Source organism: Gobio gobio, assembly GCF_949357685.1.
Source record: "Gobio gobio genome assembly, chromosome: 20".
Taxonomy (NCBI): domain Eukaryota; kingdom Metazoa; phylum Chordata; class Actinopteri; order Cypriniformes; family Gobionidae; genus Gobio; species Gobio gobio.
This window is the reverse complement of record NC_137113.1, coordinates 16,890,142-16,911,912: the sequence shown is the minus strand read 5'-3', so window position 1 is coordinate 16,911,912 and position 21,771 is coordinate 16,890,142. Positions and strand designations below refer to the sequence as shown.

The 21,771-nt window shown below is 37.7% G+C and overlaps 1 protein-coding gene across 4 annotated transcripts in view; it reads left to right on the top strand.

Moving 5' to 3' along the window:
• dnmbp (dynamin binding protein) overlaps positions 1–21,135 on the top strand; it is a 66,834-nt gene extending 45,699 nt beyond the window's left edge. For 2 of the 4 annotated variants that reach the window (XM_079845994.1, XM_079845996.1), the window contains 13 exons: positions 7,319–7,515; positions 7,605–7,704; positions 7,795–7,942; positions 9,744–9,761; positions 12,659–12,858; positions 13,849–13,979; positions 14,069–14,173; positions 15,841–15,972; positions 16,147–16,479; positions 16,600–16,776; positions 17,931–18,129; positions 18,219–18,844; positions 19,925–21,135. In XM_079845994.1, the coding sequence (XP_079702120.1) occupies positions 7,319–7,515; positions 7,605–7,704; positions 7,795–7,942; positions 9,744–9,761; positions 12,659–12,858; positions 13,849–13,979; positions 14,069–14,173; positions 15,841–15,972; positions 16,147–16,479; positions 16,600–16,776; positions 17,931–18,129; positions 18,219–18,844; positions 19,925–20,110 (2,552 nt within the window). In that variant the 3' untranslated portion in view covers positions 20,111–21,135. The remainder of the gene's footprint in view (positions 1–7,318; positions 7,516–7,604; positions 7,705–7,794; positions 7,943–9,743; positions 9,762–12,658; positions 12,859–13,848; positions 13,980–14,068; positions 14,174–15,840; positions 15,973–16,146; positions 16,480–16,599; positions 16,777–17,930; positions 18,130–18,218; positions 18,845–19,924) is intronic. The other 2 variants (XM_079845995.1, XM_079845997.1) reach the window with 1 other exon arrangement.
• Positions 21,136–21,771: the final 636 nt, after the last annotated feature.

Sequence of the window (21,771 nt, the reverse complement as noted above, 5' to 3'; positions counted from 1 at the left end):
CTGAGGAGGGAATTAGCTAGTTAATATAGGTCAGGAGCTCTCACACATATCCTGAAAAACAAATGCTACGTTACTGCTCTTTGCCACACACTGTTGCCTTTGCCCTTGACTTACTGAAATTTTAAATCGAGACTGAATATTTACCCATGTGTTCAGAGTAATTTTTCCTCCAAGTACTGAAAGTGCTTATTTTATTAGTTTATCAGCACTAAGACACTAATACATCTGTGCTGTTCCAGATAAGAAGAGTCTATGACAGTGGGCATGAGGATCTATGATAGTAGTAAAGCTCTTTTTTGTGTAACTGAAGCGGGAAATGCTCTCGGGTGGAGTCAGAAATCACGTCTTAATTTTGTGCATAAACATTGTGCTTTGTCCCAGTAGGCCCCCTGATAAAAGACCCGGAGTGTTAGGATGCATGCAATTACGCAATATCTCTGTAATGCTAATCTCAGCCTGTTAAGGGGATTATATACGACTAAATGACTTGGACTACGCCAATATGCACATTGAGTCATGGGTGTGATTTTATCACATTCTGTGAATCAGGAGTTCCGTGGAAAAGAGGTGGTATTGTGAACCTGATATTCAAGCATAACACCAAGATTACATTGGTTAATATGGTGATATTTTGATGAAGTTATAGGTCTAGACACGTTGTGCAGACAATGCGTCAGAGTAGCCAAACTAACTGCCAGGTGCTCGATAAAGGTAAAAATATGTCCAGTTTTAGCTGTTAGGTTCACTCAAGAAGGAATATTCGTTAACACTCTAGTTCATCTTAATAGCAGTTGTTCGACTAGCACAAGAACACCTAGAAATACTGTATGTGATTCCAACTCTGCCATCTTTGCTCATGTGTGTTCAGTTCTCAGTTTTTGAGCTTGTCACCTAAGCCGTACATTTTTGTGCCTCAAGAATAATTTGTTACATGGCATTGGCATCATGACAATGTTCATTTACTAATGGCACCACATAGACGTGCACAATCGCCAGCCCATTAGTGAAGTGCTTTGATCAAATTTATTTAATAATCAACAGAAATAAAATTGTTGTATATGAGCATTTAAATGCCACATGGTTTTATTGAACTCGAGTATCGATTTCACTGCAATAAAGGATTGCTTCAGAAATAGTCTAAATCTCTTCAATAGAGTCCCACTTGACATTCCTGTTCATTACTTTGTATATACGTTAGATATGATACTAGCAAGGCCACAAAATTTAATTTGTTCAGGCTCTTATTAGCAAACAATGCCAGACTTTATTTACTTTTCCAAGTAAGGTTAGGATGTTTTGAAACAAGCATGAGTCTGAGAGGATGTGGAGGGGTTAATGGAATGCTTACTCACGTTTATTACGGGTGTGTCACATCCCACACAAATCAGACTATTGACTACGGGACAGAGAACTGGAATGTGAACCTGCAGCCTTTTGAACAACAGAACAAAAAGCGGGTTCAATGACGCAGATTTCTGTGGTGTAACTCAAATACTGTTCTTATGCAATATATTCAAAATAATTTCACATATGCAGAATTTTACCAGTACTTGTAAGCCTTGTAAGATTTGAGGACGACATACTTTAATTTTCCAAACCATGTTTACTTCGTTCTTAATTCTGACTAGTGCCGTAAATCTGTCAAAGGGACTGGATGTTTGTGGCAACATGCAGCTTTCACTCACATACTATGCGTCTCGCTCCCACACTTACTCTCATGTCAGTTGTGAAAGGTGTCCATGGTAACTGGGCGGGTCTTATGTGAACTTTGTGTTGAACACACAGTCCTGATAATTCATGTGACCTTAGACTAGAAAGGGACAAAAACAGCTCTGCACAGTCGGACCATAAAACACCCTTGAGTTTCACACAAATAAAAATGTTATCAATTCATTTTCAGAGTAATAAAATAGTTTGCTTTCTCTGTACCACATTTGTTCTTGCAAAATGACCTAATTGTTTGACCTTGAGGAATAATTTAACAGACAAGCCACTTTATATGCATATATTTGCTGATTTTTTACTTTTTTAATATCCATATGTCCAATATCCAATATGTTTGCTCTACCATTTGGAAGTTTGGATATTATGAATATCATATGTATGAATAAAATATATATAGAATATGTATATGTATAATAAGTATAATAATATGTATAATAAGTAAGTATATAAACAAGTAAATAAATATTGACTGATAATTTTTGAAGTTCAGCTCGATAAACATCAAATAAAATGTGCGCACATCTGCTTCCCTGGTACACCTGAACAAAGACTCCCACTTAAACAGAAACAGATTAAGAGTGCTGAAAGGCAAAGAGGCCTTGGCATTGAGAGATCCTCAAGATCTTGATGGAATTCAGGCTCAATGAGGTGGGGCCATGTCCCAAATAGCCGGTCACTCCAAAAATGTGAAGTAGACCTCCCTAAATGAAAAGTGTCAGTGCAGTTTTTTTAACAGCATCAAAATCCAGCTCCAGGCTTTGGGTGTGCGAGTAACTGTCTCTGTGCTCGCTCAGTTGTGTGTAATGGTGCAGGTTCCCATGCATTCAGATGTTAATGCGGGGACAGAATGGAGTTTGTGTCTTCCAGAGAGAGTCGTCCCTGTTGATACAGTGGGACGGAGCAATTCCACTCAGCTTTAGAGGAATGCACCGCCTGTGACCTCTGGTGTGTGTTTGTGTGTGGCATTGAAGACGAGGAGTTTGGGGGGTAACAGGTGGGTGACGTCTTAGAGGCCCTGTCCTTTCTTTGAATGCTGATGTGTCGCCGACACAGAAACGCATGAAGATAGAAAGTCTTTGCTGCATAGATTAATTGAAATGTTCAGTATGATTGGCAAATCACCGTCAGGTTCATGGGGTAAAGGTGTTTGTGAGAGAAGTGTTGTGTGGCTGTGTACACTAGTTTACTCCTCTTGGCTTTGTGTGTGCGTATCATTAGTTTGATTGTCCATGATTGTACTGAGGCCTTTTTTAATATTCAACACTAGTGGTTTATGGAGCCTGAACATTGATGGATTTACAATAATATAGTGTGTTCATGTGCCTTATTTTAACCAATAAATAACTTATTAAAGCTTCAAGTCTGAGACCACTAGTGAAGGGCTAAACGGCTGAGACCGCTAGTGAAGATTCAGCTTTTGCTTTACAAATTTCTTTCATTATATATAGAAAAAGTTTGGGATCAGTCTCATCTTCTGCTCACCAGGGTTGCACATTTGATTAAAAAAAAAAAATATATATATATATATATATATATATATATATATATATATATATATATATATATATATATATATATATATATATATATATATATGATACAGCTGCAATTAAGTATTTGAACACCTGAGAAAATCAATGTTAATATTTGGTACAGTAGCCTTTGTTTGCAATTACAGAGCTCAAACGTTTCCTGTAGTTTTTCACCAGGTTTGCACACACTGTAGGAGGGATTTTGGCCCACTTCTCCACACAGATCTTCTCTAGATCAGTCAGGTTTCTGGCCTGTCGCTGAGAAACACAGAGTTTGAGCTCCCTCCAAAGATTCTCTATTGGGTTTAGGTCTGGAGACTGGCTAGGCCACGCCAGAACCTTGATATGCTTCTTACAGAGCCACTCCTTGGTTATCCTGGCTGTGTGCTTCGGGTCATTGTCATGTTGGAAGACCCAGCCTCGACCCATCTTCAATGCTCTAACTTGGGGAAGGAGGTTGTTCCCCAAAATCTCGCAATACATGGCCCCGGTCATCCTCTCCTTAATACAGTGCAGTCGCCCTGTCCCATGTGCAGAAAAACACCCCCAAAGCATGATACATATATACATTAGTGCTGTCATTTTGATAAAAAAAAATAAAAAATTAATAAAAACATTTCTGTAATTAACCGCTGTAATAAACCGCAAATTAAAATTATTACATTTCTGTAATAAACCGCAAATTAAAATATTTTTATATAGTAATAATTTCCAAATTAATGTAGAAACAACGAATGTTTGAAACGATATTTGTTTAATGGCATCTTTTTATGATTGAAGGCCAGTATAACTGTTACCAATACTGGTACTTTTAACATTAATGATAGACAGTCAACATTACAGTTTAACTGAACGCTATATCAATTTCAACATTTATTAGGCTTTTAAAATATAACTACTTTTAACTTAAGTGATCTTAAAACAATCTTCACATAAACCCTTTATAATAAATGTCATGCTTACCTGGGGCCTTCCTACCTGTCTAACAGAAATTAAATAAAGTTATCAAACAGTAATATAGATGAGTCCTTGCACCGTGTCTTCACCGGACGCGACCATTGTTGTGCCTACACTGGACGTGACAAAGCCTCCATTGCAAATCCATTTGTCCTTCCTGTGAGAAGTATCGTGAGTGCTTGGGATACTCCATAAATAGAACGAGGCATCAGTTTACTGTCAGGATTTGTTGTGTCATGTCGTGCCATGCCGCGCTTTAATGTTTTAAAAGCATTTGCATGAATAAGAGCATGATCATATAATGTAACGCTAGCCAAAGGATGACAGAAAAAATGGATACTGTGTTAATTGCGTTAAATAATAATTGTGTCATAAGTAAATTTCCTTTGCAATTTATGTTGGAAAGCAAAGTTCAGAATTGTTTAGGATACAGTATTTTTATTCAGAGTTCAATTTTAAACAAGCCTCCCCTTTTTTGCCATCCTTGGGTCTGCATTTGTGGGAACTACGTGAGCAACACATGGTTTGCACTGGCTGTAGCACGACCCTGGAAGCAGACCAAACATAATGTCACTATCAATTATGTTCACAGAAACAGAAAGAGAAGCCATTGTGTATGTGTGTGCTGGGTCGAGATTACCCTCTGCCATTCAGCAGACCATGGCACACATACAGAAGTCTATGAGCTCTGGCACACTGAACTGAACTTAGTGAAGCTTTTTCCTGCTCTCTGTTTGGTTTTCTCTCCTGCTTCCTGTTTCATTTTGAGTTTTGGTTATATTTATAGGAAACCATGAACCACGGACATGAAAAGGTTTCTATGTAAATTTGTGATTAACAACATTCATATGTTTTCTGAGGTTTAGTTTCAGAACAGTGGTCATGTATATTTTTGTTTCAGAATGATAAAGAGAGATTAAAATGTTCACATATACTCAAAACTAACTGCATTTTATTGCTTGCTCTTATAACTGGCATAACTCCATAAATCCACAATATTCATAATAGTTCAACATGTGCTTTTTGATGACTGATTCTTACATTCAGGATTGAATTAAAAAAATAAATCTTTGATCAAAACGTGTTGTTTTAGACTGTCTGAGCTCACATAGTTAAGCTCCATCTGAATGAACATATTGTGAGAATTTGCTCTTTGAAGATTTTGTTCAGAACAATGAATAAGCCTATTAACTAGATGTGGGTCATAATAACATGTTGCATTGTAGCGGTAATATGTGTGTACGCATGTAAAGTAGAACAATTAGTACATGGATGAATGATGCTGTATAGACAAACTAATTTTTTTTTTCATCTTTGGTTAGTATGGGCTGCGCACTCTGCATCAATATTGATGGGCTTTGTACAAAGACTTGGAAAATAATTGTATATGACCTCATTTATTGTTCATTTAATTGTACAATGTTGTAGAGGGATAGCATAGTGCATGCTTGTTGTCAACATGTTTGACCATACAGAGGCCTAGTTCTATAGAGAGATAATAGTAGTAGTTAAATGTAAGAATCAATCATTGAATGTGCATATTATTGTGTCAACTACTAATATGATTATTGGGGTATGTGGTCAGAATAGAGGCTCTGAAGATTTCATTTATGGACAGTTATTATGCTGTGACATTTCAGAGGTCAAATGTGTAATGGATTTACAAGACCATTTGGGTTGCGTTTAAATCTCTTATTATCAGCCTTTACCAAATCAGCAACATTTAAAGATTTATTGTAGCGTGATGTCAGAATGAGTCACCACATCAGATGGCTAAGAAGTCTTAAGCCACAGACAAGCTAAATTAATCTCTCTATAACTCTATTGACTGTAAAACGAGACAGAAACTGTCATACACACACACACACACGCGCGTATCATGAGTATACACTATCGCATTCATTCATAATTGTATGCATCCTTCCTTTATTTTGAAACTTGAAGTCATCTTAGCTGTCACATACTTATGCATAGTCCCAGGCCCCACCTCAGATGCCTCTCCCTGCCTCCTGAGAGGGTCCATGTCTCACTGCGTGCTTTGACAGTCCTTTGTACCTCCATAAAGCAACATCTCGGGCAGCATTGTGGGGAGGCACCCATGCATGAGAGCAGATCTCCCTCCCACACTCTCATGCCCCTGACCCATTTGAGTGCCAGATCTGACCAAAAAGATCAAAGAGCGGTCAAACTTAACTCCAAGCCATGACATCCTCTGGACGGCCAATGGCAACACGCAGGGCAAACTGCCTTCTCTTTCCTATTTTTCCTGGCAGCACAATTAATGTGTCCCATGTTCTCCCTTCATGTTTTATAAATGAGTGTAATTAATTCAGACCGGTGTGAAATCTTTTATTATGTCTGTCCTGGCAAAACTAACTGTTTGTCTTTCTATCTATCTATCGATTTCTGACTTTCCTTCTATCTATTGATATCTATTGATATATGTCGTTCTATCTATCTGTCTAGCTATCTATCAATCTATATCTATCATTCTATCTATTGTTCAATCATTCTATCTATTGTTCTATCCATCTGTTCTATCATTCTATCTATATATATATATATATATCGTTCCATCTATCTGTTCTATCGTTCTATCTATCTATCGATATCTATCTATAAATCTTATTCTATCTATCATTCTAGTTGAGCCATGATAGTGCGGCACACTTGATCAATATCTGTCGTTCTATCTATCGTTCTATCAATTGATATCTGACATTCTATCTATTGATATTCTATCGTTCAATCTATCAATATATCTATTGTTCTATCTGTTGCTCTATCGTTCTATTTATTGTTCTGTCGTTCTATTTATCATTTTGTCGTTCAGTCTATCATTCGGTTGTTCAATCTATCATTCTGTAGTGTAGTGGACATTTTAAAACTGAAAGGCTAAATAATAATTAATAATAATTAATTGACATAATTTTCGCCCAGTAGTCATAATTTTAATTTCAGCAGCCATAAAGTTGTTTTATACATTCTGCTACAATTGTTTCACACTGTTTTATCAAAACAAAGCTTTAAAAATATAATAATTATTGACCAGAATTGATTTGTGATTGACAAGGGCATTTTCTTCTCTCTCTCATATATATCAGAGATGACCCTGCTTGCCTCCCAGCCAAAGTCTCTGGAATCATCCCCGGCATCAGCGGCCACCGCTGAAGACCCCGAACAAAGGATGATGGAAAAGAGATTAAAGGTCATAGAGGAGCTTCTGCAGACAGAACATGACTACATCAAGGATCTTCAGATGTGTGTGAAGGAGATCATTCTGCCTTTGCAGAAGAAACAGGTCCGTAAAATGACAGCACTCAACGAGCATGAATGGTGTATTTTATGTAATGAGAACCATTCGATCTTAAATGTCCACATGTCTTGTAGGTCCAGAATATTGACTTTGATGGTCTCTTTGGAAACATCAACTCTGTTATTGACCTTTCCCGTCGACTCTACAAGACCCTCCAGGACACTGACTCAACAGGTTAGAGCAAAAAAATCCCTGAACTCACATTATAGTTTGCGATCAGTCTCCATATTGCTATTTTACCATATTCATTTTTGGTTCATTCAGGTCAAGTGTTCCTGGACTACAAAGGTGAGTTGGAGGAGGTTTACAAGATCTATTGCCAAAATCATGACGACGCCATCTCTTTACTGGAGACCTACGAGAAGGACGAGAACATCCAGAAGCACGTGTTGGAATGTCTAGAGAAGCTCAGGTAATTTTAACCAAAGGACAGTCATTGTTCTTCATGAATCAGATACCTTCGGCTCATTGCATGGTGTGGTTACCACTACCAACGCATGTCCAGATCCGGTTGAGCATGTTAATGCTAGTCAAGATTTTTAATAGTGTGTAACACGTGTAGGAAACTAATTGTGTTATTTAACGTTACACATGATCTGTCATTTTTAATGGTATCTGGGATTGTCTGTCATGTGGTGTTGACAGAATTGTATAGTAAGACAGCATCATGACAATGCTACAAGGTGTGCTGTCTTACTCGCGTCATCGTTGAGATATGTCTCAGTGTCTTAGGATCTTGAGGAACCAGTTCATTTTTATTCACTTCTACTTGGAATGCACTCATCTGATTAGACATAGGATGACTAGAGGTATCTGTGGAATTCCACAACAGGAAACATCTTTGCCTTTCTTGTTGTCTGGTTTGGAAGTTTTTTTCTTTAATACGTCAGATGCTGCATTGAGTACTTGGGTGTAAGATAAATGGGATGTTCCTTATTTTATATTCAAGTACACTATCGTTCAAAAGTTTTGGATCTTTACATTTTCAGCAAGGATGTATTAAATTGACATGAAAATTCAGCTTTGCCATCACAGGAATAAACAATATATTTATATAGTTAAATGGTAATAATATTACAGAATATTACTGTTTTTATTGTATTTTTGATCGAATGCATAAGAGACTTCTTTCGAATACATTGAAAACCCTTACCGATCCCACACTTTTGAATGGTAGTCTATTTTGCATAACACAGAAGCTTTATGTCTCTCAGTTTTCAGATCTTTGTTATTGTGGATTAGTAATGCATGGTGGGAGAGGAATGCGCCTCACCTAGTTTCACCACTTTGTTGGTTTCACTGCGTTTCATCCATCGCTACCAGCCTGTTCCTTTAGCTTTATATATTTAAAAGGCTTTATTTGAACTTAAACACAATTTGCCTGTGGCAACAATATTTCTTGACTAGTTTCTTATTGTAAAATTTGTCCTGCCTCCTACGTCTTTTAAGCTAGGTCACTTCCTGTTAGTACAGCGTTAGGTTTATTCTTGCTATTTGCTGTGTGTTTTACCAGATTAAACAGGGAATACAAGGAAATATTCACCAGATTATCTCAAAAGTCCCAGAAATGTTGTAGTAGGGAGTGGGAACATTGAGATGTTTTTCCCAAGTATTAAGGCATTTGCGAAATGTGTGTGCACTCTGCCAAGACTGCAGCTTAGCTTTATTCCGAATTACTCTGAATCCACTGGAGAAATTGTTAGCATTTTGATTCTGTGGCAGGATGTGACCGTAATGAAGCTAGCCATAAAAAAGAGAAGTAAATCCTCTAAAAAGGTCCTTAAAAAGTGTCTGGAGTCTTATTACTTTTAGCTTCCACACTTGAGTGCACTAGACTCTGACTGACATTTGATTTTGGCTCTCAGTGGGAGATCAGAAAGGGGCCAGTGGAGGCCCCACACAGGGTTACTGTTCGCCTGAAGCGGGTCACCCATGGCATGAGTTGCCCCGGCAACAAGCAGCTTATTAATCGAGTGCAAAAATAGTTTTTCATTCTCTTGTTTGTCTTGCCCTTGTGCCCGCTGCATTCATGTTCATTGCAGCATAGTGGCAAAAAATGACTTTTGTTTTTGAAATACGCTGTGTGAAACAAGATCATATATGTGTTAAGCTCATGTGTTGAGCTTCTTTCTAATAAGAGATAGAGGTGGTTTAAAACAACAATGTGTTTTGTTCCCTTTCTCTCCTCTCTTCTTCTTCCTCTCCCCTGACAGAGGGATATACCGTGAGTGGTAAGTTTAATGCAACTGCATGTGAAGCGCCTGACTGCATGCTGAACATTTATTAACCTGCGTAACCCTTTTCTCCTTGTGCTCTTGCGTGACCAGGGTGCCTTGTATGTTCTGTGTGTGCTTTGTGGTCATTTCCTTGTCAATTCTGAGTCATATTCTGACTTAAATATGCACAAATGAGGAGGCCTAGGTATTGACAGGGATTTCCAGATTTGATTCTGATTCATTTGATTCATTCTGATTAATTGAATACCTTTTGTGCTTACATATTCTTACATATAGAAACCTGCCTCTGCTAAGGCTGTAAATTGTGCAGGGAAGTGTTTCAGACTGATCTTTTTTTAATTAAAACTATTTCTTAGAAGAACCAGTTCTTAAAGGGTTAGTTCAGCCAAAAATGAAAATTCTGTCATTAATTACTCACCCTCGTGTCATTCCAAAACCGTAAGACCTTCGTTCATCTTTGGAACATATTTTCGGAAGAAATTTTTGATAAAATCTGCGAGCTCTCTGACCCCTCCATTGACAGCAATTTAATTACCACTTTCAAGGCCAAGAAAGGTAGAAAAGACATCATTAAAATAGTCATCAAACTTAATTTTATGAAGTGTCGAGAATAATATTTGTGCGCAAAACCTCCCAAAAATAATGTTTTTATTCAACAATCTCTTCTTATCGGTGCCAGTCTCCATGCTGTTGACGTTGGGTAAACAGTGCAGCACTTCCGAGTTGGCCATTGGCTAGCTCCTGCGTCAGCATCACACGCATATGTTGTGGTGCTCACGTTAACAGTGTCGGCCAATGGTAAGCCGGCATTCTGAAAGGATTCTCATCGCTTCATAAAATGAATATTGAACCACTGTAGTCACATGGACTATTTTAACAATGTCTTTACTACCTTTCTGGGCATTGAAAGTGGTAATTAAATAGCTTTCTATGGAGGGGTCAGAAACCTCTCGAATTTCATCAAAAATATCTTTGCGTTATATATCTAAAACATATCATTTGTTTTCTATGACTGGTTTGGAACGACATGAGGGTGAGTAATTAATGGCAGAATTCAAATTTTTGGGTGAACTAACCCTTTAATGCTGCGTTCACACCAAACGCGAATTGAGCGTCAGGCGCGAGTGATTTCAATGTTAAGTCAATGGAAAGGCGCGTTGACGCGCGTCTGGAGGTCCCGCGGCGCGGAAGGCGCGTTACGCGCGGCGCGAAGGACGCGAATCCGCTTCATTCGCGCGTCCAGTTCGCGCGAATGGCGCGAATTGGACGCGAATTGAGCGTCTTGCGCGATACGCGCGTTACACGCGAATGGTGCTTTTGTGCATTCACGCGTTTGAAGCGAATTCGCGTCTGACGCCCGAGTTGAAAAATTTGAACTTTGGCGTCAATTCGCGCCGCGTTAACCAATCAGGAGCCTGCTCGCTGCTGTCACGTGGTAAAGTGACGTGTATGAGAAACCCTGCATAAATTAAAAACAGTACTATTGTGTCACAAAATGTAGTTTTAAGACGTTTTCAGGTGGGAATGTAATTGTTTAAAGCTCAAATCTGTGGTTTATTTATAAAGAGAGCGCCTATTTAAAAAAAATAATCTTGTGTTTTTGGAGTTGTGAGATCCAGGCGATCACCGGGCAATCACTGCTCATAACCCCGGCGAAGGCAGCCTTTCCTCGGCCAGTCCTTCTGGCGTCTGCCGCTGGCTCTGATGTCCTGTAGTGGTTCGTTTTGTGTAGATCTAACGGCCGAGCTTTGCTCTCATGAATCTATAATTTGTTGTCTGCCAAATCGTTTTGACTGAGGGCAAAGAGAAGTTTAATAACTTTATATTTTAAGGATATTTAAATATACATGTACTGAAGATGATGTAGGAGTTGCCTGGACCACATTTGTGTGGCTATTAATGCTTAATATATATGTTTAATGAAAATGAAAAGAGGCAGAGTGGTGTTTTATGACATATTTCTCCTGGAGTGCCTTGAACGCGCGTCAATTTCGCTTCCAGCGCTCGATTTCTACGCGCGTCCAATTCTCTGCTGACGCGCGAATGCATTCAAAATGTACGCGCGTGAAACTAGACGCGGTAGACGCGATTTTGACGCTCAATTCGCGTTTGGTGTGAACGCAGCATAAGAGTCATTTGTTTGTGAATCAGACTACACTGATCACGTGGTATGTTTTTGATTCAAGAACCGATTCTTTTGTTTAATTCATTTGTTTAATTCATTTGTTTTTAAATCGGACGACACTGATTGGCTGTGTTTTAAAAATTGGAATAGTTCAAAAGATGGTTGTGATTAATCTGAATTAATTTTTCATTTTATTCAGCTTTACAAATTAGATGCAAGTTGTGCAAAAAATGGCTTTTGAGTCAGAATATGACCCCAGTGGGAAAATATATATTGTAAACATATTTTAAACCATTTTTTATTTTATTTTTCTTGCAATTGATTTAATGCTTTTGGTGGCATGTGAAACAGTTATTAACAATCTATGAGCTCATGGTGTGGTACTTTATATAACTGGTGTAATTTGTCAAAGAGAAAAAAAAAATTAACTGCAGTGATGTAATTGCTTCATGATGTTAAATCCAAATGATTTTTCCGTAACATCCAAATCATGCTTCGTCTCTGGATTTGGATATCCTCTGTTTTCATCCCATCAGTCAGAAAGTGTGCTCTCTTTGTTAGCATGTCTTAGTAGCCTACTGTGTCTACTGTAACCCTTTTAAAAGTGGTTGACAGTGAGCCAGTGGATCATTGATGGATGAAAACAATGTGTGTGTTCACTGACCCCAGTCTTTGTCAGAGGAGGATGAAGAATGTTACCTAGATGAGCATATAAATCACTCTTTTTCACTTTATCTCCCTCTCTCACCCTTTTGTTCTGTCACAGGGGAAAGACAAACTACATTAATCTGGGTTCCTTCTTGATAAAGCCAGTGCAGAGAGTGATGCGTTACCCCCTGCTCCTGATAGAACTGCTCAACACCACTCCTGAGTCACATCCCGACAGGAAGCAGCTCGCAGAAGCAGTGATGTCCATTAAAGAGATCAACGTCAATATCAATGAATACAAAAGAAGAAAGGATCTTGGTATGTCTATCTATCTATCTATCTATCTATCTATCTGTCTGTCTGTCTGTCTGTCTGTCATTCCATCGGTCTGTCTGTCATTCTATGTGTCTGTCGATCTGTCTATTCTATCGTTCTGTCTGTCTGTCTATTCTATCGTTCTGTCTGTCTATCTATTTATCGGTCCATCATTCGTTCGTTCTATCGTATCGTTCCATCTTTCTCTATCTATCTATCTGTCTGTCTATCATTCCATTGTTCGTTCATTCTATCGTATCGTTCCATCTTTCTCTATCTATCTATCTATCTATCTATCTATCTATCTGTCTGTCTGTCTATATATCATTCCATTGTTCTATATATCGTTCCATTGTTCCATCATTCCATCGTTCATTCTGATGTCTGTCATTCTATCTGTCTCCCTGTCTAGCTCTCTATTGTTCTATCTATCGTTCCATTGTTCTATCGTTCCATCGTTCATTCTTTCTGTCTGTATGTCATTCTATATACAGTATCTGTATATCGTTCCATCATTCATTCTGATGTCTGTCTCTATCATTCTATCGATCTATCTGTCTGCCTGTTCCATCGTTCTATCTATTGTTCCATCGTTCGTTCGTTCATTCGTTCGTTTGTTCGTTCTTTCTGTCGGTCATTCTATCTAACTGTTATTCTTTCATTCATTGTCTATCTATCTAACTGTCTGTCTATCTGTCATTATTTCTATCTATCCATCTATCTGTCTATCTATCTATCTGTTATTCGATCATTCATAGTCTATCTAACTGTCTGTCTGTCATTCCATCTATCGTTCCATCATTCTATCGTTCTATCTGTCTATCATTCTTTCTATCTCTATATAGTTCTATCTAGGTCTATCATTCTATCTATCTATTGTTCTATTTGTTTATCACTCTATCATCCTGTCTATGGGACAGAATGTCTGTTGTCTGGCTGTGCGTATGCTCTGAGTGTGATCCATAACTCAACAGCACCATCTGTTGTCTATAGTGGTGAAGTACCGCAAAGTCGATGAAGACAGGCTCATTGACAAGATCTCAAAGCTGAGTATGCACTCCATCATCAAGAAGTCAAACAGAGTGAGCAGCCATTTAAAGCACCTGACTGGGATCTCATCTCAGGTACATTGGCACTGTTATTATGACTCCATTACCGGACTGAGAGATTCAGTTGATAATTGGTAACCAAACTGCATTTCATTCCTACTTAGATCAAAGATGAAGCCTTTGATGATGCAGAGAAAAGATTCAGACTTCAGGAGAGACTCATCAAATCCTTCATAAGGAACATCTCCCTTTATCTGCAGCATATACGGGTATAAACTTAAAACTAGGGATGGGGCCGATCCGATCCAGTATCGGTATCGGGATCGATACCAGCTTAATTCACGTATCGGATTTTCCCGATCCAACCTGCGGAGAAATCCGATACCCATGAGCCACGTCTGCGCTTTCCAAAAGTGATTCCCGCCGGCTTGTCTGCTAGCTGGCTGCAAACTATGGAATGGATTTCCTGAACGGAGGCGCGGCTCAATGAGACACAGAGTTATGAGACACGCCCCACTCAGGAAATCCATTCCGCAGTTTGCAGCAGGATAGCATTGAGCAGCATTGTGGCTAGCCAACATGTCAGCTGTGTGGAAATACTTCACACTGGAAACACCACAGAGCAAGACAATGTTTGCAAAACCGTAATACAGAGAGGTGGAAGCTCCCTCGCGGCGTACAACACAACGAACGCAATCAAACATTTAAAAAAGCAGACAAGACTAGGGTGACTTAAGAGATAATAATCAGGGCTTGACATTGACAATCGCCATCTGCGTGTGTATTTCGGCTGTGTAACACTCACACCAGCCACTTTTAACTTTTAATTATTATGGTCTTCTCAAAAGCCATCTGTTATAATCGCGTTGCTCATTATAACCAATCAAACGTGTTTATATTGAGTTTATGAATATAATAATCAGAGGCGTTCAGATTAGCGGAGTTATGTTCAGAGCGCGCGCGGCTCTCACTCTCGCTGAAATCTGCACTCAAAGCAGAGATAAACGTGCGATGTACGCAGGAGATTCATTCATCATACAGTGATTGACAGTTTTTGTTATATTTCGGCACCGAAAATAGTTTCAAACAAAACACAGCAGAACCACAGCGCATCTTATATGACTGGCATTAGGTTGGCTTGACGTTCGCGAATCTAGGGACCGTCTCTAAAGTTACATACAACATTGGTAGGCTACCGGTATACACGTTTCTAACTTAAATGGCATTTGAAGAGAATGACTTAGTCATAAAACTGACTGTAAAGTGTTCATCTAGGTGTTAGGTATGATGCACACCTTTTTGATTTTTGATATTTAATCAAATAAACTGTCAAATCATATGAAAATATATGCTTTATTTCACTAGAATACTGTATGGGCTCTTACACAAAATATGCTAGATTTAAATGTGTCATAGCTGATAGAACACTGATGAGAATATTGCTTGAGAATATATTTACAGATATAATATTAGAGATTTATGCATTATGCGTTGCCATTGACGACGGCCATTATAAGGAAGGAAATCCCACAGAATCTAGCTTAAAAAAAGTGCTTAGGGCTGCCTGATTTAGTTTTTGTTTGTTGATTTTCAAATATAAATTGATAACCGTGATAATTTGGGTCACTATTATGTTCATATCATACTTGCCTGTTGAGTGGAGTTTATGTCAGCATCATATAAAATCAACAATAATGCTAATAATAATATTAAAGCAAACACAGCTCTGGTATCGGAATAGTATCGGTATCGGCCGATATCCAAATTCAGGTATCGGGATCGGATCGGAAGTGAAAAAATGTGGATCGGTGCATCCCTACTTAAAACTTCCCATATGTTTCCATTCAGTTAGTGTTTTTTTTGTTTTGTGTGGTGATTAATCACTTCACAATTCAGTAAATAAAGTAATTTTGCCTGACTTTTTAAAATCCAATAGGAGTCAGCCTCAGTAAAGGTGCTGGCAGCCATCAGCTTCTGTGACATCTACACAGAGCGGCAACAGCAAATGGATCCTGAACGTTTCCAAAGAGCGCATCGATGCATCAGCGACACACAGTTCACAGAGTTTGTGAGTAATGATTACCTTTATTTGTGAAACACTATTTTTTGGTGATCTAAATTTATTTTAATGAGTTCAAATATTTGTTTTCCACCATTGTGCATTGATTTGAATGAAGCACATATTGTTATGAACTATATCTTGACTCTTTCTAAATGAATGCGTCTGTCTGTCTTTGAGCAGAAGGAGAGGACAGAAGTCCTAGTCATTACTCCCCTCACCCAGCTGCTCAATATGTTCGCCGGTCCCCACAAACTGATCCAGAAACGTAGAGACAAGCTGCTGGACTACGACAACTGTAAGGAGCGTGCAGAGAGGCTGAAGGATAAGCGTGTGCAAGAGGAGCTACAGGCAGCAAGGAATAACTACGAAGCTCTGAACGCCCAGCTGCTGGATGAGCTGCCCAAGTTTCACCGTGCAGCCGAAGATCTGTTCACCAGCTGTGTGAGGGGCTTCGCTCAAGCCCAGAGAGATTTCGTTTCCCTCACGCTGGGAGAACTCACACCACTGCTGCAGGTGAGCACATTGTTTCATCAATATCTACATAATCGACATCATTCATAATTGATGATCCTGTCATGTTTTCGTCCTTTTTAATGCTTTTAAACTTATTGTTATGTGTTTATATCCCTGCAGCTATCTGGTTTGGGTGGTACAGAAGGAAATCTGGTATCCTTGTTCCAAGAAGAGCACACACGAGTGTTGGATTTACTTCAGAGCTTCAGTTTCTTTCCAGATAATCTTCCCACTACTGTACGCAAACCTTTTGAGAAGAAGACTCTGGAGAAGCAGAGCTCCAAGAAGCAAGGCCCTGTGAGTTTTCCCTAATGCAGCCTGATAAAAAAAAAAAAGACAGGTTTTCTTAGCTAAAATTAAACAAAAAATGTATTTAAAATCTTTTTCAGTAATTTAAATAAAGCTAAAATAGAATATTAATATTAGATGGAACACTTAAACTGAACAAAACTTAAATGTAAATTAAACTTGAAATGTTGCCTTGGCAATTAACTGAAATAATTAGTTGATAAAATAAAATAAAGTTGAAAAAAAAAGTAAAAAAGTTAGTGAAGTACTAAATTCACTAAACTGAAATAAAATAACGTAAAGCACAAAAGCAAACAATTACTACAACTTAAAATGAAATTGAAAAATGAAAATATATAAATATAAGTACAAAATAATTCAGCATTATTTTAATAATATTAATATTAATAAACACTATAATATAATTTATATAACACTACAATAACTGTTTCTTAGCAACAGAGTTAATTAGTTTTAAATATCTTCCTTTAACTCTTTCCCCTTTTAGTTTTTATAAAAATGTTGCCAGCCACCACCAGCATTTTTAATCATTTTCACAAATGTTTTATGGGCCCCAGAATATTTTGTTGTATGAGTATCTGAACATGCAATATATCAAAAGTAAGCTTTTTAAAGCTTTTCTAGCTTCATGCATTCTTTTTTATAAACACTTGAATGTGGGTAAGTTTAATAAATAAATAAAAACATTTTGAACGAAAAGCTGATAATTTCTTTCTTGTTTCTGCTCCTTTTTTGCCTGTTTTGGTCCAGAGATTCTCTACTCTTTCAGAAGATGCGTAATAATAAAAATACCATATAACAGTGAAAACACAGAAAGCCGGAAAATTACGTCAATGGCGGGGAAAGAGTTAATCTTAAACATTTTTTAAGCTTGAACCAAGGTGGTTAGCTGATCAGACTTGACTGGTTGGCCAGTTTTTGAGGTGTTTTCAACACTTTGCAGCTTGTCAGTCTAGTAGACAAACAAAACCAGACAAACAAACCAGCTTAAGCTGGTTTAAACGTATTGTTTAACTTAAAAACATATTAATTTTCAGCAGCACAGCCAAACGCCATGAAGAAAGACATTATTCAGGCAGTATTATGTGTATTATTCACTCTCTACTCTTTATTTTTTCCTCTTTTTCTGTCTGATATTGCAGCCAAACTATGTGCTACAAACGGATGAGCACCGAGCAGCACTTCTGGCAAGATATGGGCCAGAGAAACTCTACCTGGCTGAAAGAAATTTTAACGCGGCACAGGACCTGGATGTGTCCGTACTGGAGGGAGACATGGTGGGTGTCATCAAGCAGCAAGACCCCATGGGCAGCCAGAACCGCTGGCTAATAGACAATGGAGGTTTGTATTGAATTGTCTGTGTATGATTCACGTCTGCATTTCCTTAAAGGCATTTGGCTTGAACACCCTCTTTTTCTGTTTTTCTCTAGTTACGAAGGGCTTTGTATATAGCTCCTTCTTAAAGCCCTACAATCCACGCAGGAGTCAATCGGATGTTTCCATTGAGAGCCAATCATCAAACGAGTCGGGCTACGGTGGCTCTTCTCCCATGTTCTCACGGCAGAATAGTAACAGCACTCTGACTTTCAACCAGGAGACATCGACTGTCAGCTTCTCATCAGCACGCACTCACCCTAATCTGGAGACCACCCCAAGGAAAAACAGAGAGGCTTCAACCAACTACTCCTCTGCCAGTCAGAGGGATTCCCTTGACCCCACCTTCAGAAACTCACCCAATCTCAAAGAACCGTCAGAGACAGTCTGTCGAAATAACAGGGAACACTCAGAGCCTTCATACCGAAATCCCACCAATCACAGAGACTCTTTAGACTCTGATCAAACCACTCCAACCAATAACAGAGACCCCCCAGACTTCCCTGAGACAGATTGTTCCTCCATTAAGAACTCCAGGTATGAATCATCTTCGAAATATCACGACTCTCGCGGCTCACAGCAAAGACAAAATGGAGACTCTTCGGTACAGCAGAAAAAGCCACAGTACCCTCCTGAGGAGTGTGTGGATCCAGAGCCTGAACCTGAGATTGATGGACACCAGGTATGTCGTATTGTAAACACAACTTAATCACTCCAGATTTCAGCGATTGCTAACTTTCAAGTCAAATTACATTTACAACAACCCATTTTACTTCCATAATGTGACATATTTCAGAGTGAAACAAGATATTAAATGAGAATATAACTTGTTGATCGACAATATACAAGTTGAATAAATTAAATTATGGTGACACTGTATTTTAGGGTTCAATTCTCACTATTAACTAGTTGCTTATTAGCGTGCATATTTCTAGGATATTAGCTGTTTATTAGTGCTTATGAAGCACATATTAATGCCTTAATCTGCATGACCATATTCTACATCGTCATGCCAGTTACACTTATTTCGTAAGTTGAATACGGAAGGTGTTCCACCGGAAGCTAGATATTTTACTTTATAACGTGTTAAATATGGATGTTTTTCTTACACAAACCCATCATTTCACTTTACAACTTAACAACTACCTTACTAACTGTTAATAATCAATAATTAGGAGTTTATTGAGGCAAAAGTTGTAGTTAAAAGTTAGCTATTCCATTTTTATCATTCCATTTTTTAAATGTTAAATTGTTACAAAAATAGTTTGTTTTTTGTAATGTAATGTCACAGTATTAAACCGCATTACCCTCATAAAATGTATTACTTAACATTGGTTTTATATATTAATTATTAAAATTTTGTCTTTATGTTAAATTGAAAATCTTCACTACTTCATTACACCATTTGATTTCAAAATGTTGTGCGCAAATTAATAGTTTTACTCTATAGTAATTAAAAAGTTATATTTTTAATAATTATTTTAAATAATTAAATGTAATTAATATAATTAAATGTATAATTAAACTGCATTACTTGACATCTGTGGTTCCTCATATTAATTGGTTTAGTTTGGATTTCATGTTGACTTTAAAACCTTCTATAGATATATTTGAAGGCCATCAACAGTTACATTTATAAAAATAATTATTCATAAAAAAAATACCAAAACAAATAAAATAAAAACATTTTAATGTGTAATAAAATGATTAAACAGGTTTTTTTTCTTCATATTTATTTTCCTTCTTTGTTTCCCCCCCCCAGATATATTACGCTCTTTACTCCTTCAGTGCACGGTGTGCAAATGAGCTCAGCATTTCAGCCAATCAGCGGGTCCGAATCCTTGAGTTCCAGGACATGAATGGCAACCAGGAGTGGTGGTTGGGGGAGGCAGGGGGACGAAGGGGTTACGTCCCATCCAACTACATTCGCAAATCTGAGTACACATGAGTTGCGCATTTGGACAAGGGAAATTTCCCAACTACCCTAGGCCACTACAGGCCAACTCATTAAAGGGGAAAACACTACAAAAGGACATTATTGTGCCTTAACTATAGAGGAGATGCACTGACGTGGTGAACTGGTCATTGCTACTGATGGGGGAAAAAATACCCTCCGTATTGATTTCAGTCAATGTAGTCCACAATTGAATGTAACTCCTGAGCGCCTCCTAGTGCCCATAGAGCATGGTGCATGTGGAATTTGAAATAATGGAGTGAATTTTTTTCATGAGAAGCAGTTTGATGACGGATACAATGGTCTGGCATGTCCTGCTTTTCTCAGATATTCCATTTATAGTGTTAGCGCTTAAGTGCTCCGTAGAGAGCATAGATCCCATTTGATGTGTAGGAGTGAAGTGGAGGATTTGTATTTGGCATGTGTGATTCACACTGGAAAGAGAATGATGGATTTATATTTCTGGACTGGCATGATAGTGATGATAGTAATGCGAGTGAGTGAGTGCGTGAGTGTTTGCCAGTAAGAAATACATTTGTTTGAGTGTGTGGTGTGTTTTGAGAAGTTGCCTCCCTTCATCTGACAATCATAGTGCACCTAGAAGAGAGAAAGACGATTCTGTTGGGTATTAATGAATGCAAGCAAAACCATTTATGTGAAGTGTTTTGATTTGCTCCCTATTGTGGCTCCCAGATGATAACAATATTACCACTGGTGACCATATCATATTCCTGAAAATATGAATGAAATGCAAGAGACACTTTTTTATGGTACAGTGTTTTTTTATTTTATTTACCTTTTTACTTTTTGATAGCATTGTTAACTTTGCCACTTGCACTTGAATGCATTTACATGTTAATACTGACATGTTTTGAGCAGTTGTGAGTGAGCTCATTTGATGTGATGCACCAACAGATGATCTCTGAATATTTATCTCTCATGCTGTATATACTGAGAATGAACTTCTGCACTCCAGTATCAACTGATCCGTGTCTCCTCTTTTAAATAAAAATCAGTTGAAAAACAATGGTTTGATTGTTACGTCTTAGTTCTGTAGAGTACGAATGCACGGATGTGAAAATGTTGGGAAGATGAAATAAATATTTTAGCTCAATGTTGACTTTAAATTATCACAATTCATTTACAAATAAATGTTTAAATGATTAAATCCTCATATGTAGGCTTAAATCTAAAACCAACAAAAATGTAACTTGATAAACAATAAACGTTACATGAAATAAAATATTTTAAAAATGTAACTTATTTTATTTCAGCTAGTTTCCAAGGCAACATTTTTATTTTGTTTAACTTAATGTAATAAAGGCATAAAAAAGCAAAAGACACAATAATCGGAATAATAGACATACAAATAATGAAAAAACTGATTTACTAAAACCAATATTAAGAAAATGTAAAGTATAAAAACTAATTCAAACAATTAACAAAACTATAATAGTAGTTTTCTGAAATTATTATCTTATAAGAATGAGCCTATAATTAAATCTGGAAATAAAGCTAAATAAGTTTCTGGAAACAGTTTTGTAGATATAGATATGGTAAATTATTTCCTTGAATATTATTGATAGTGATTGTTAAAGGGTTGGTTCACCCAAAAATGAAAATAATGTAATTTATTACTCACCCTCATGCCGTTC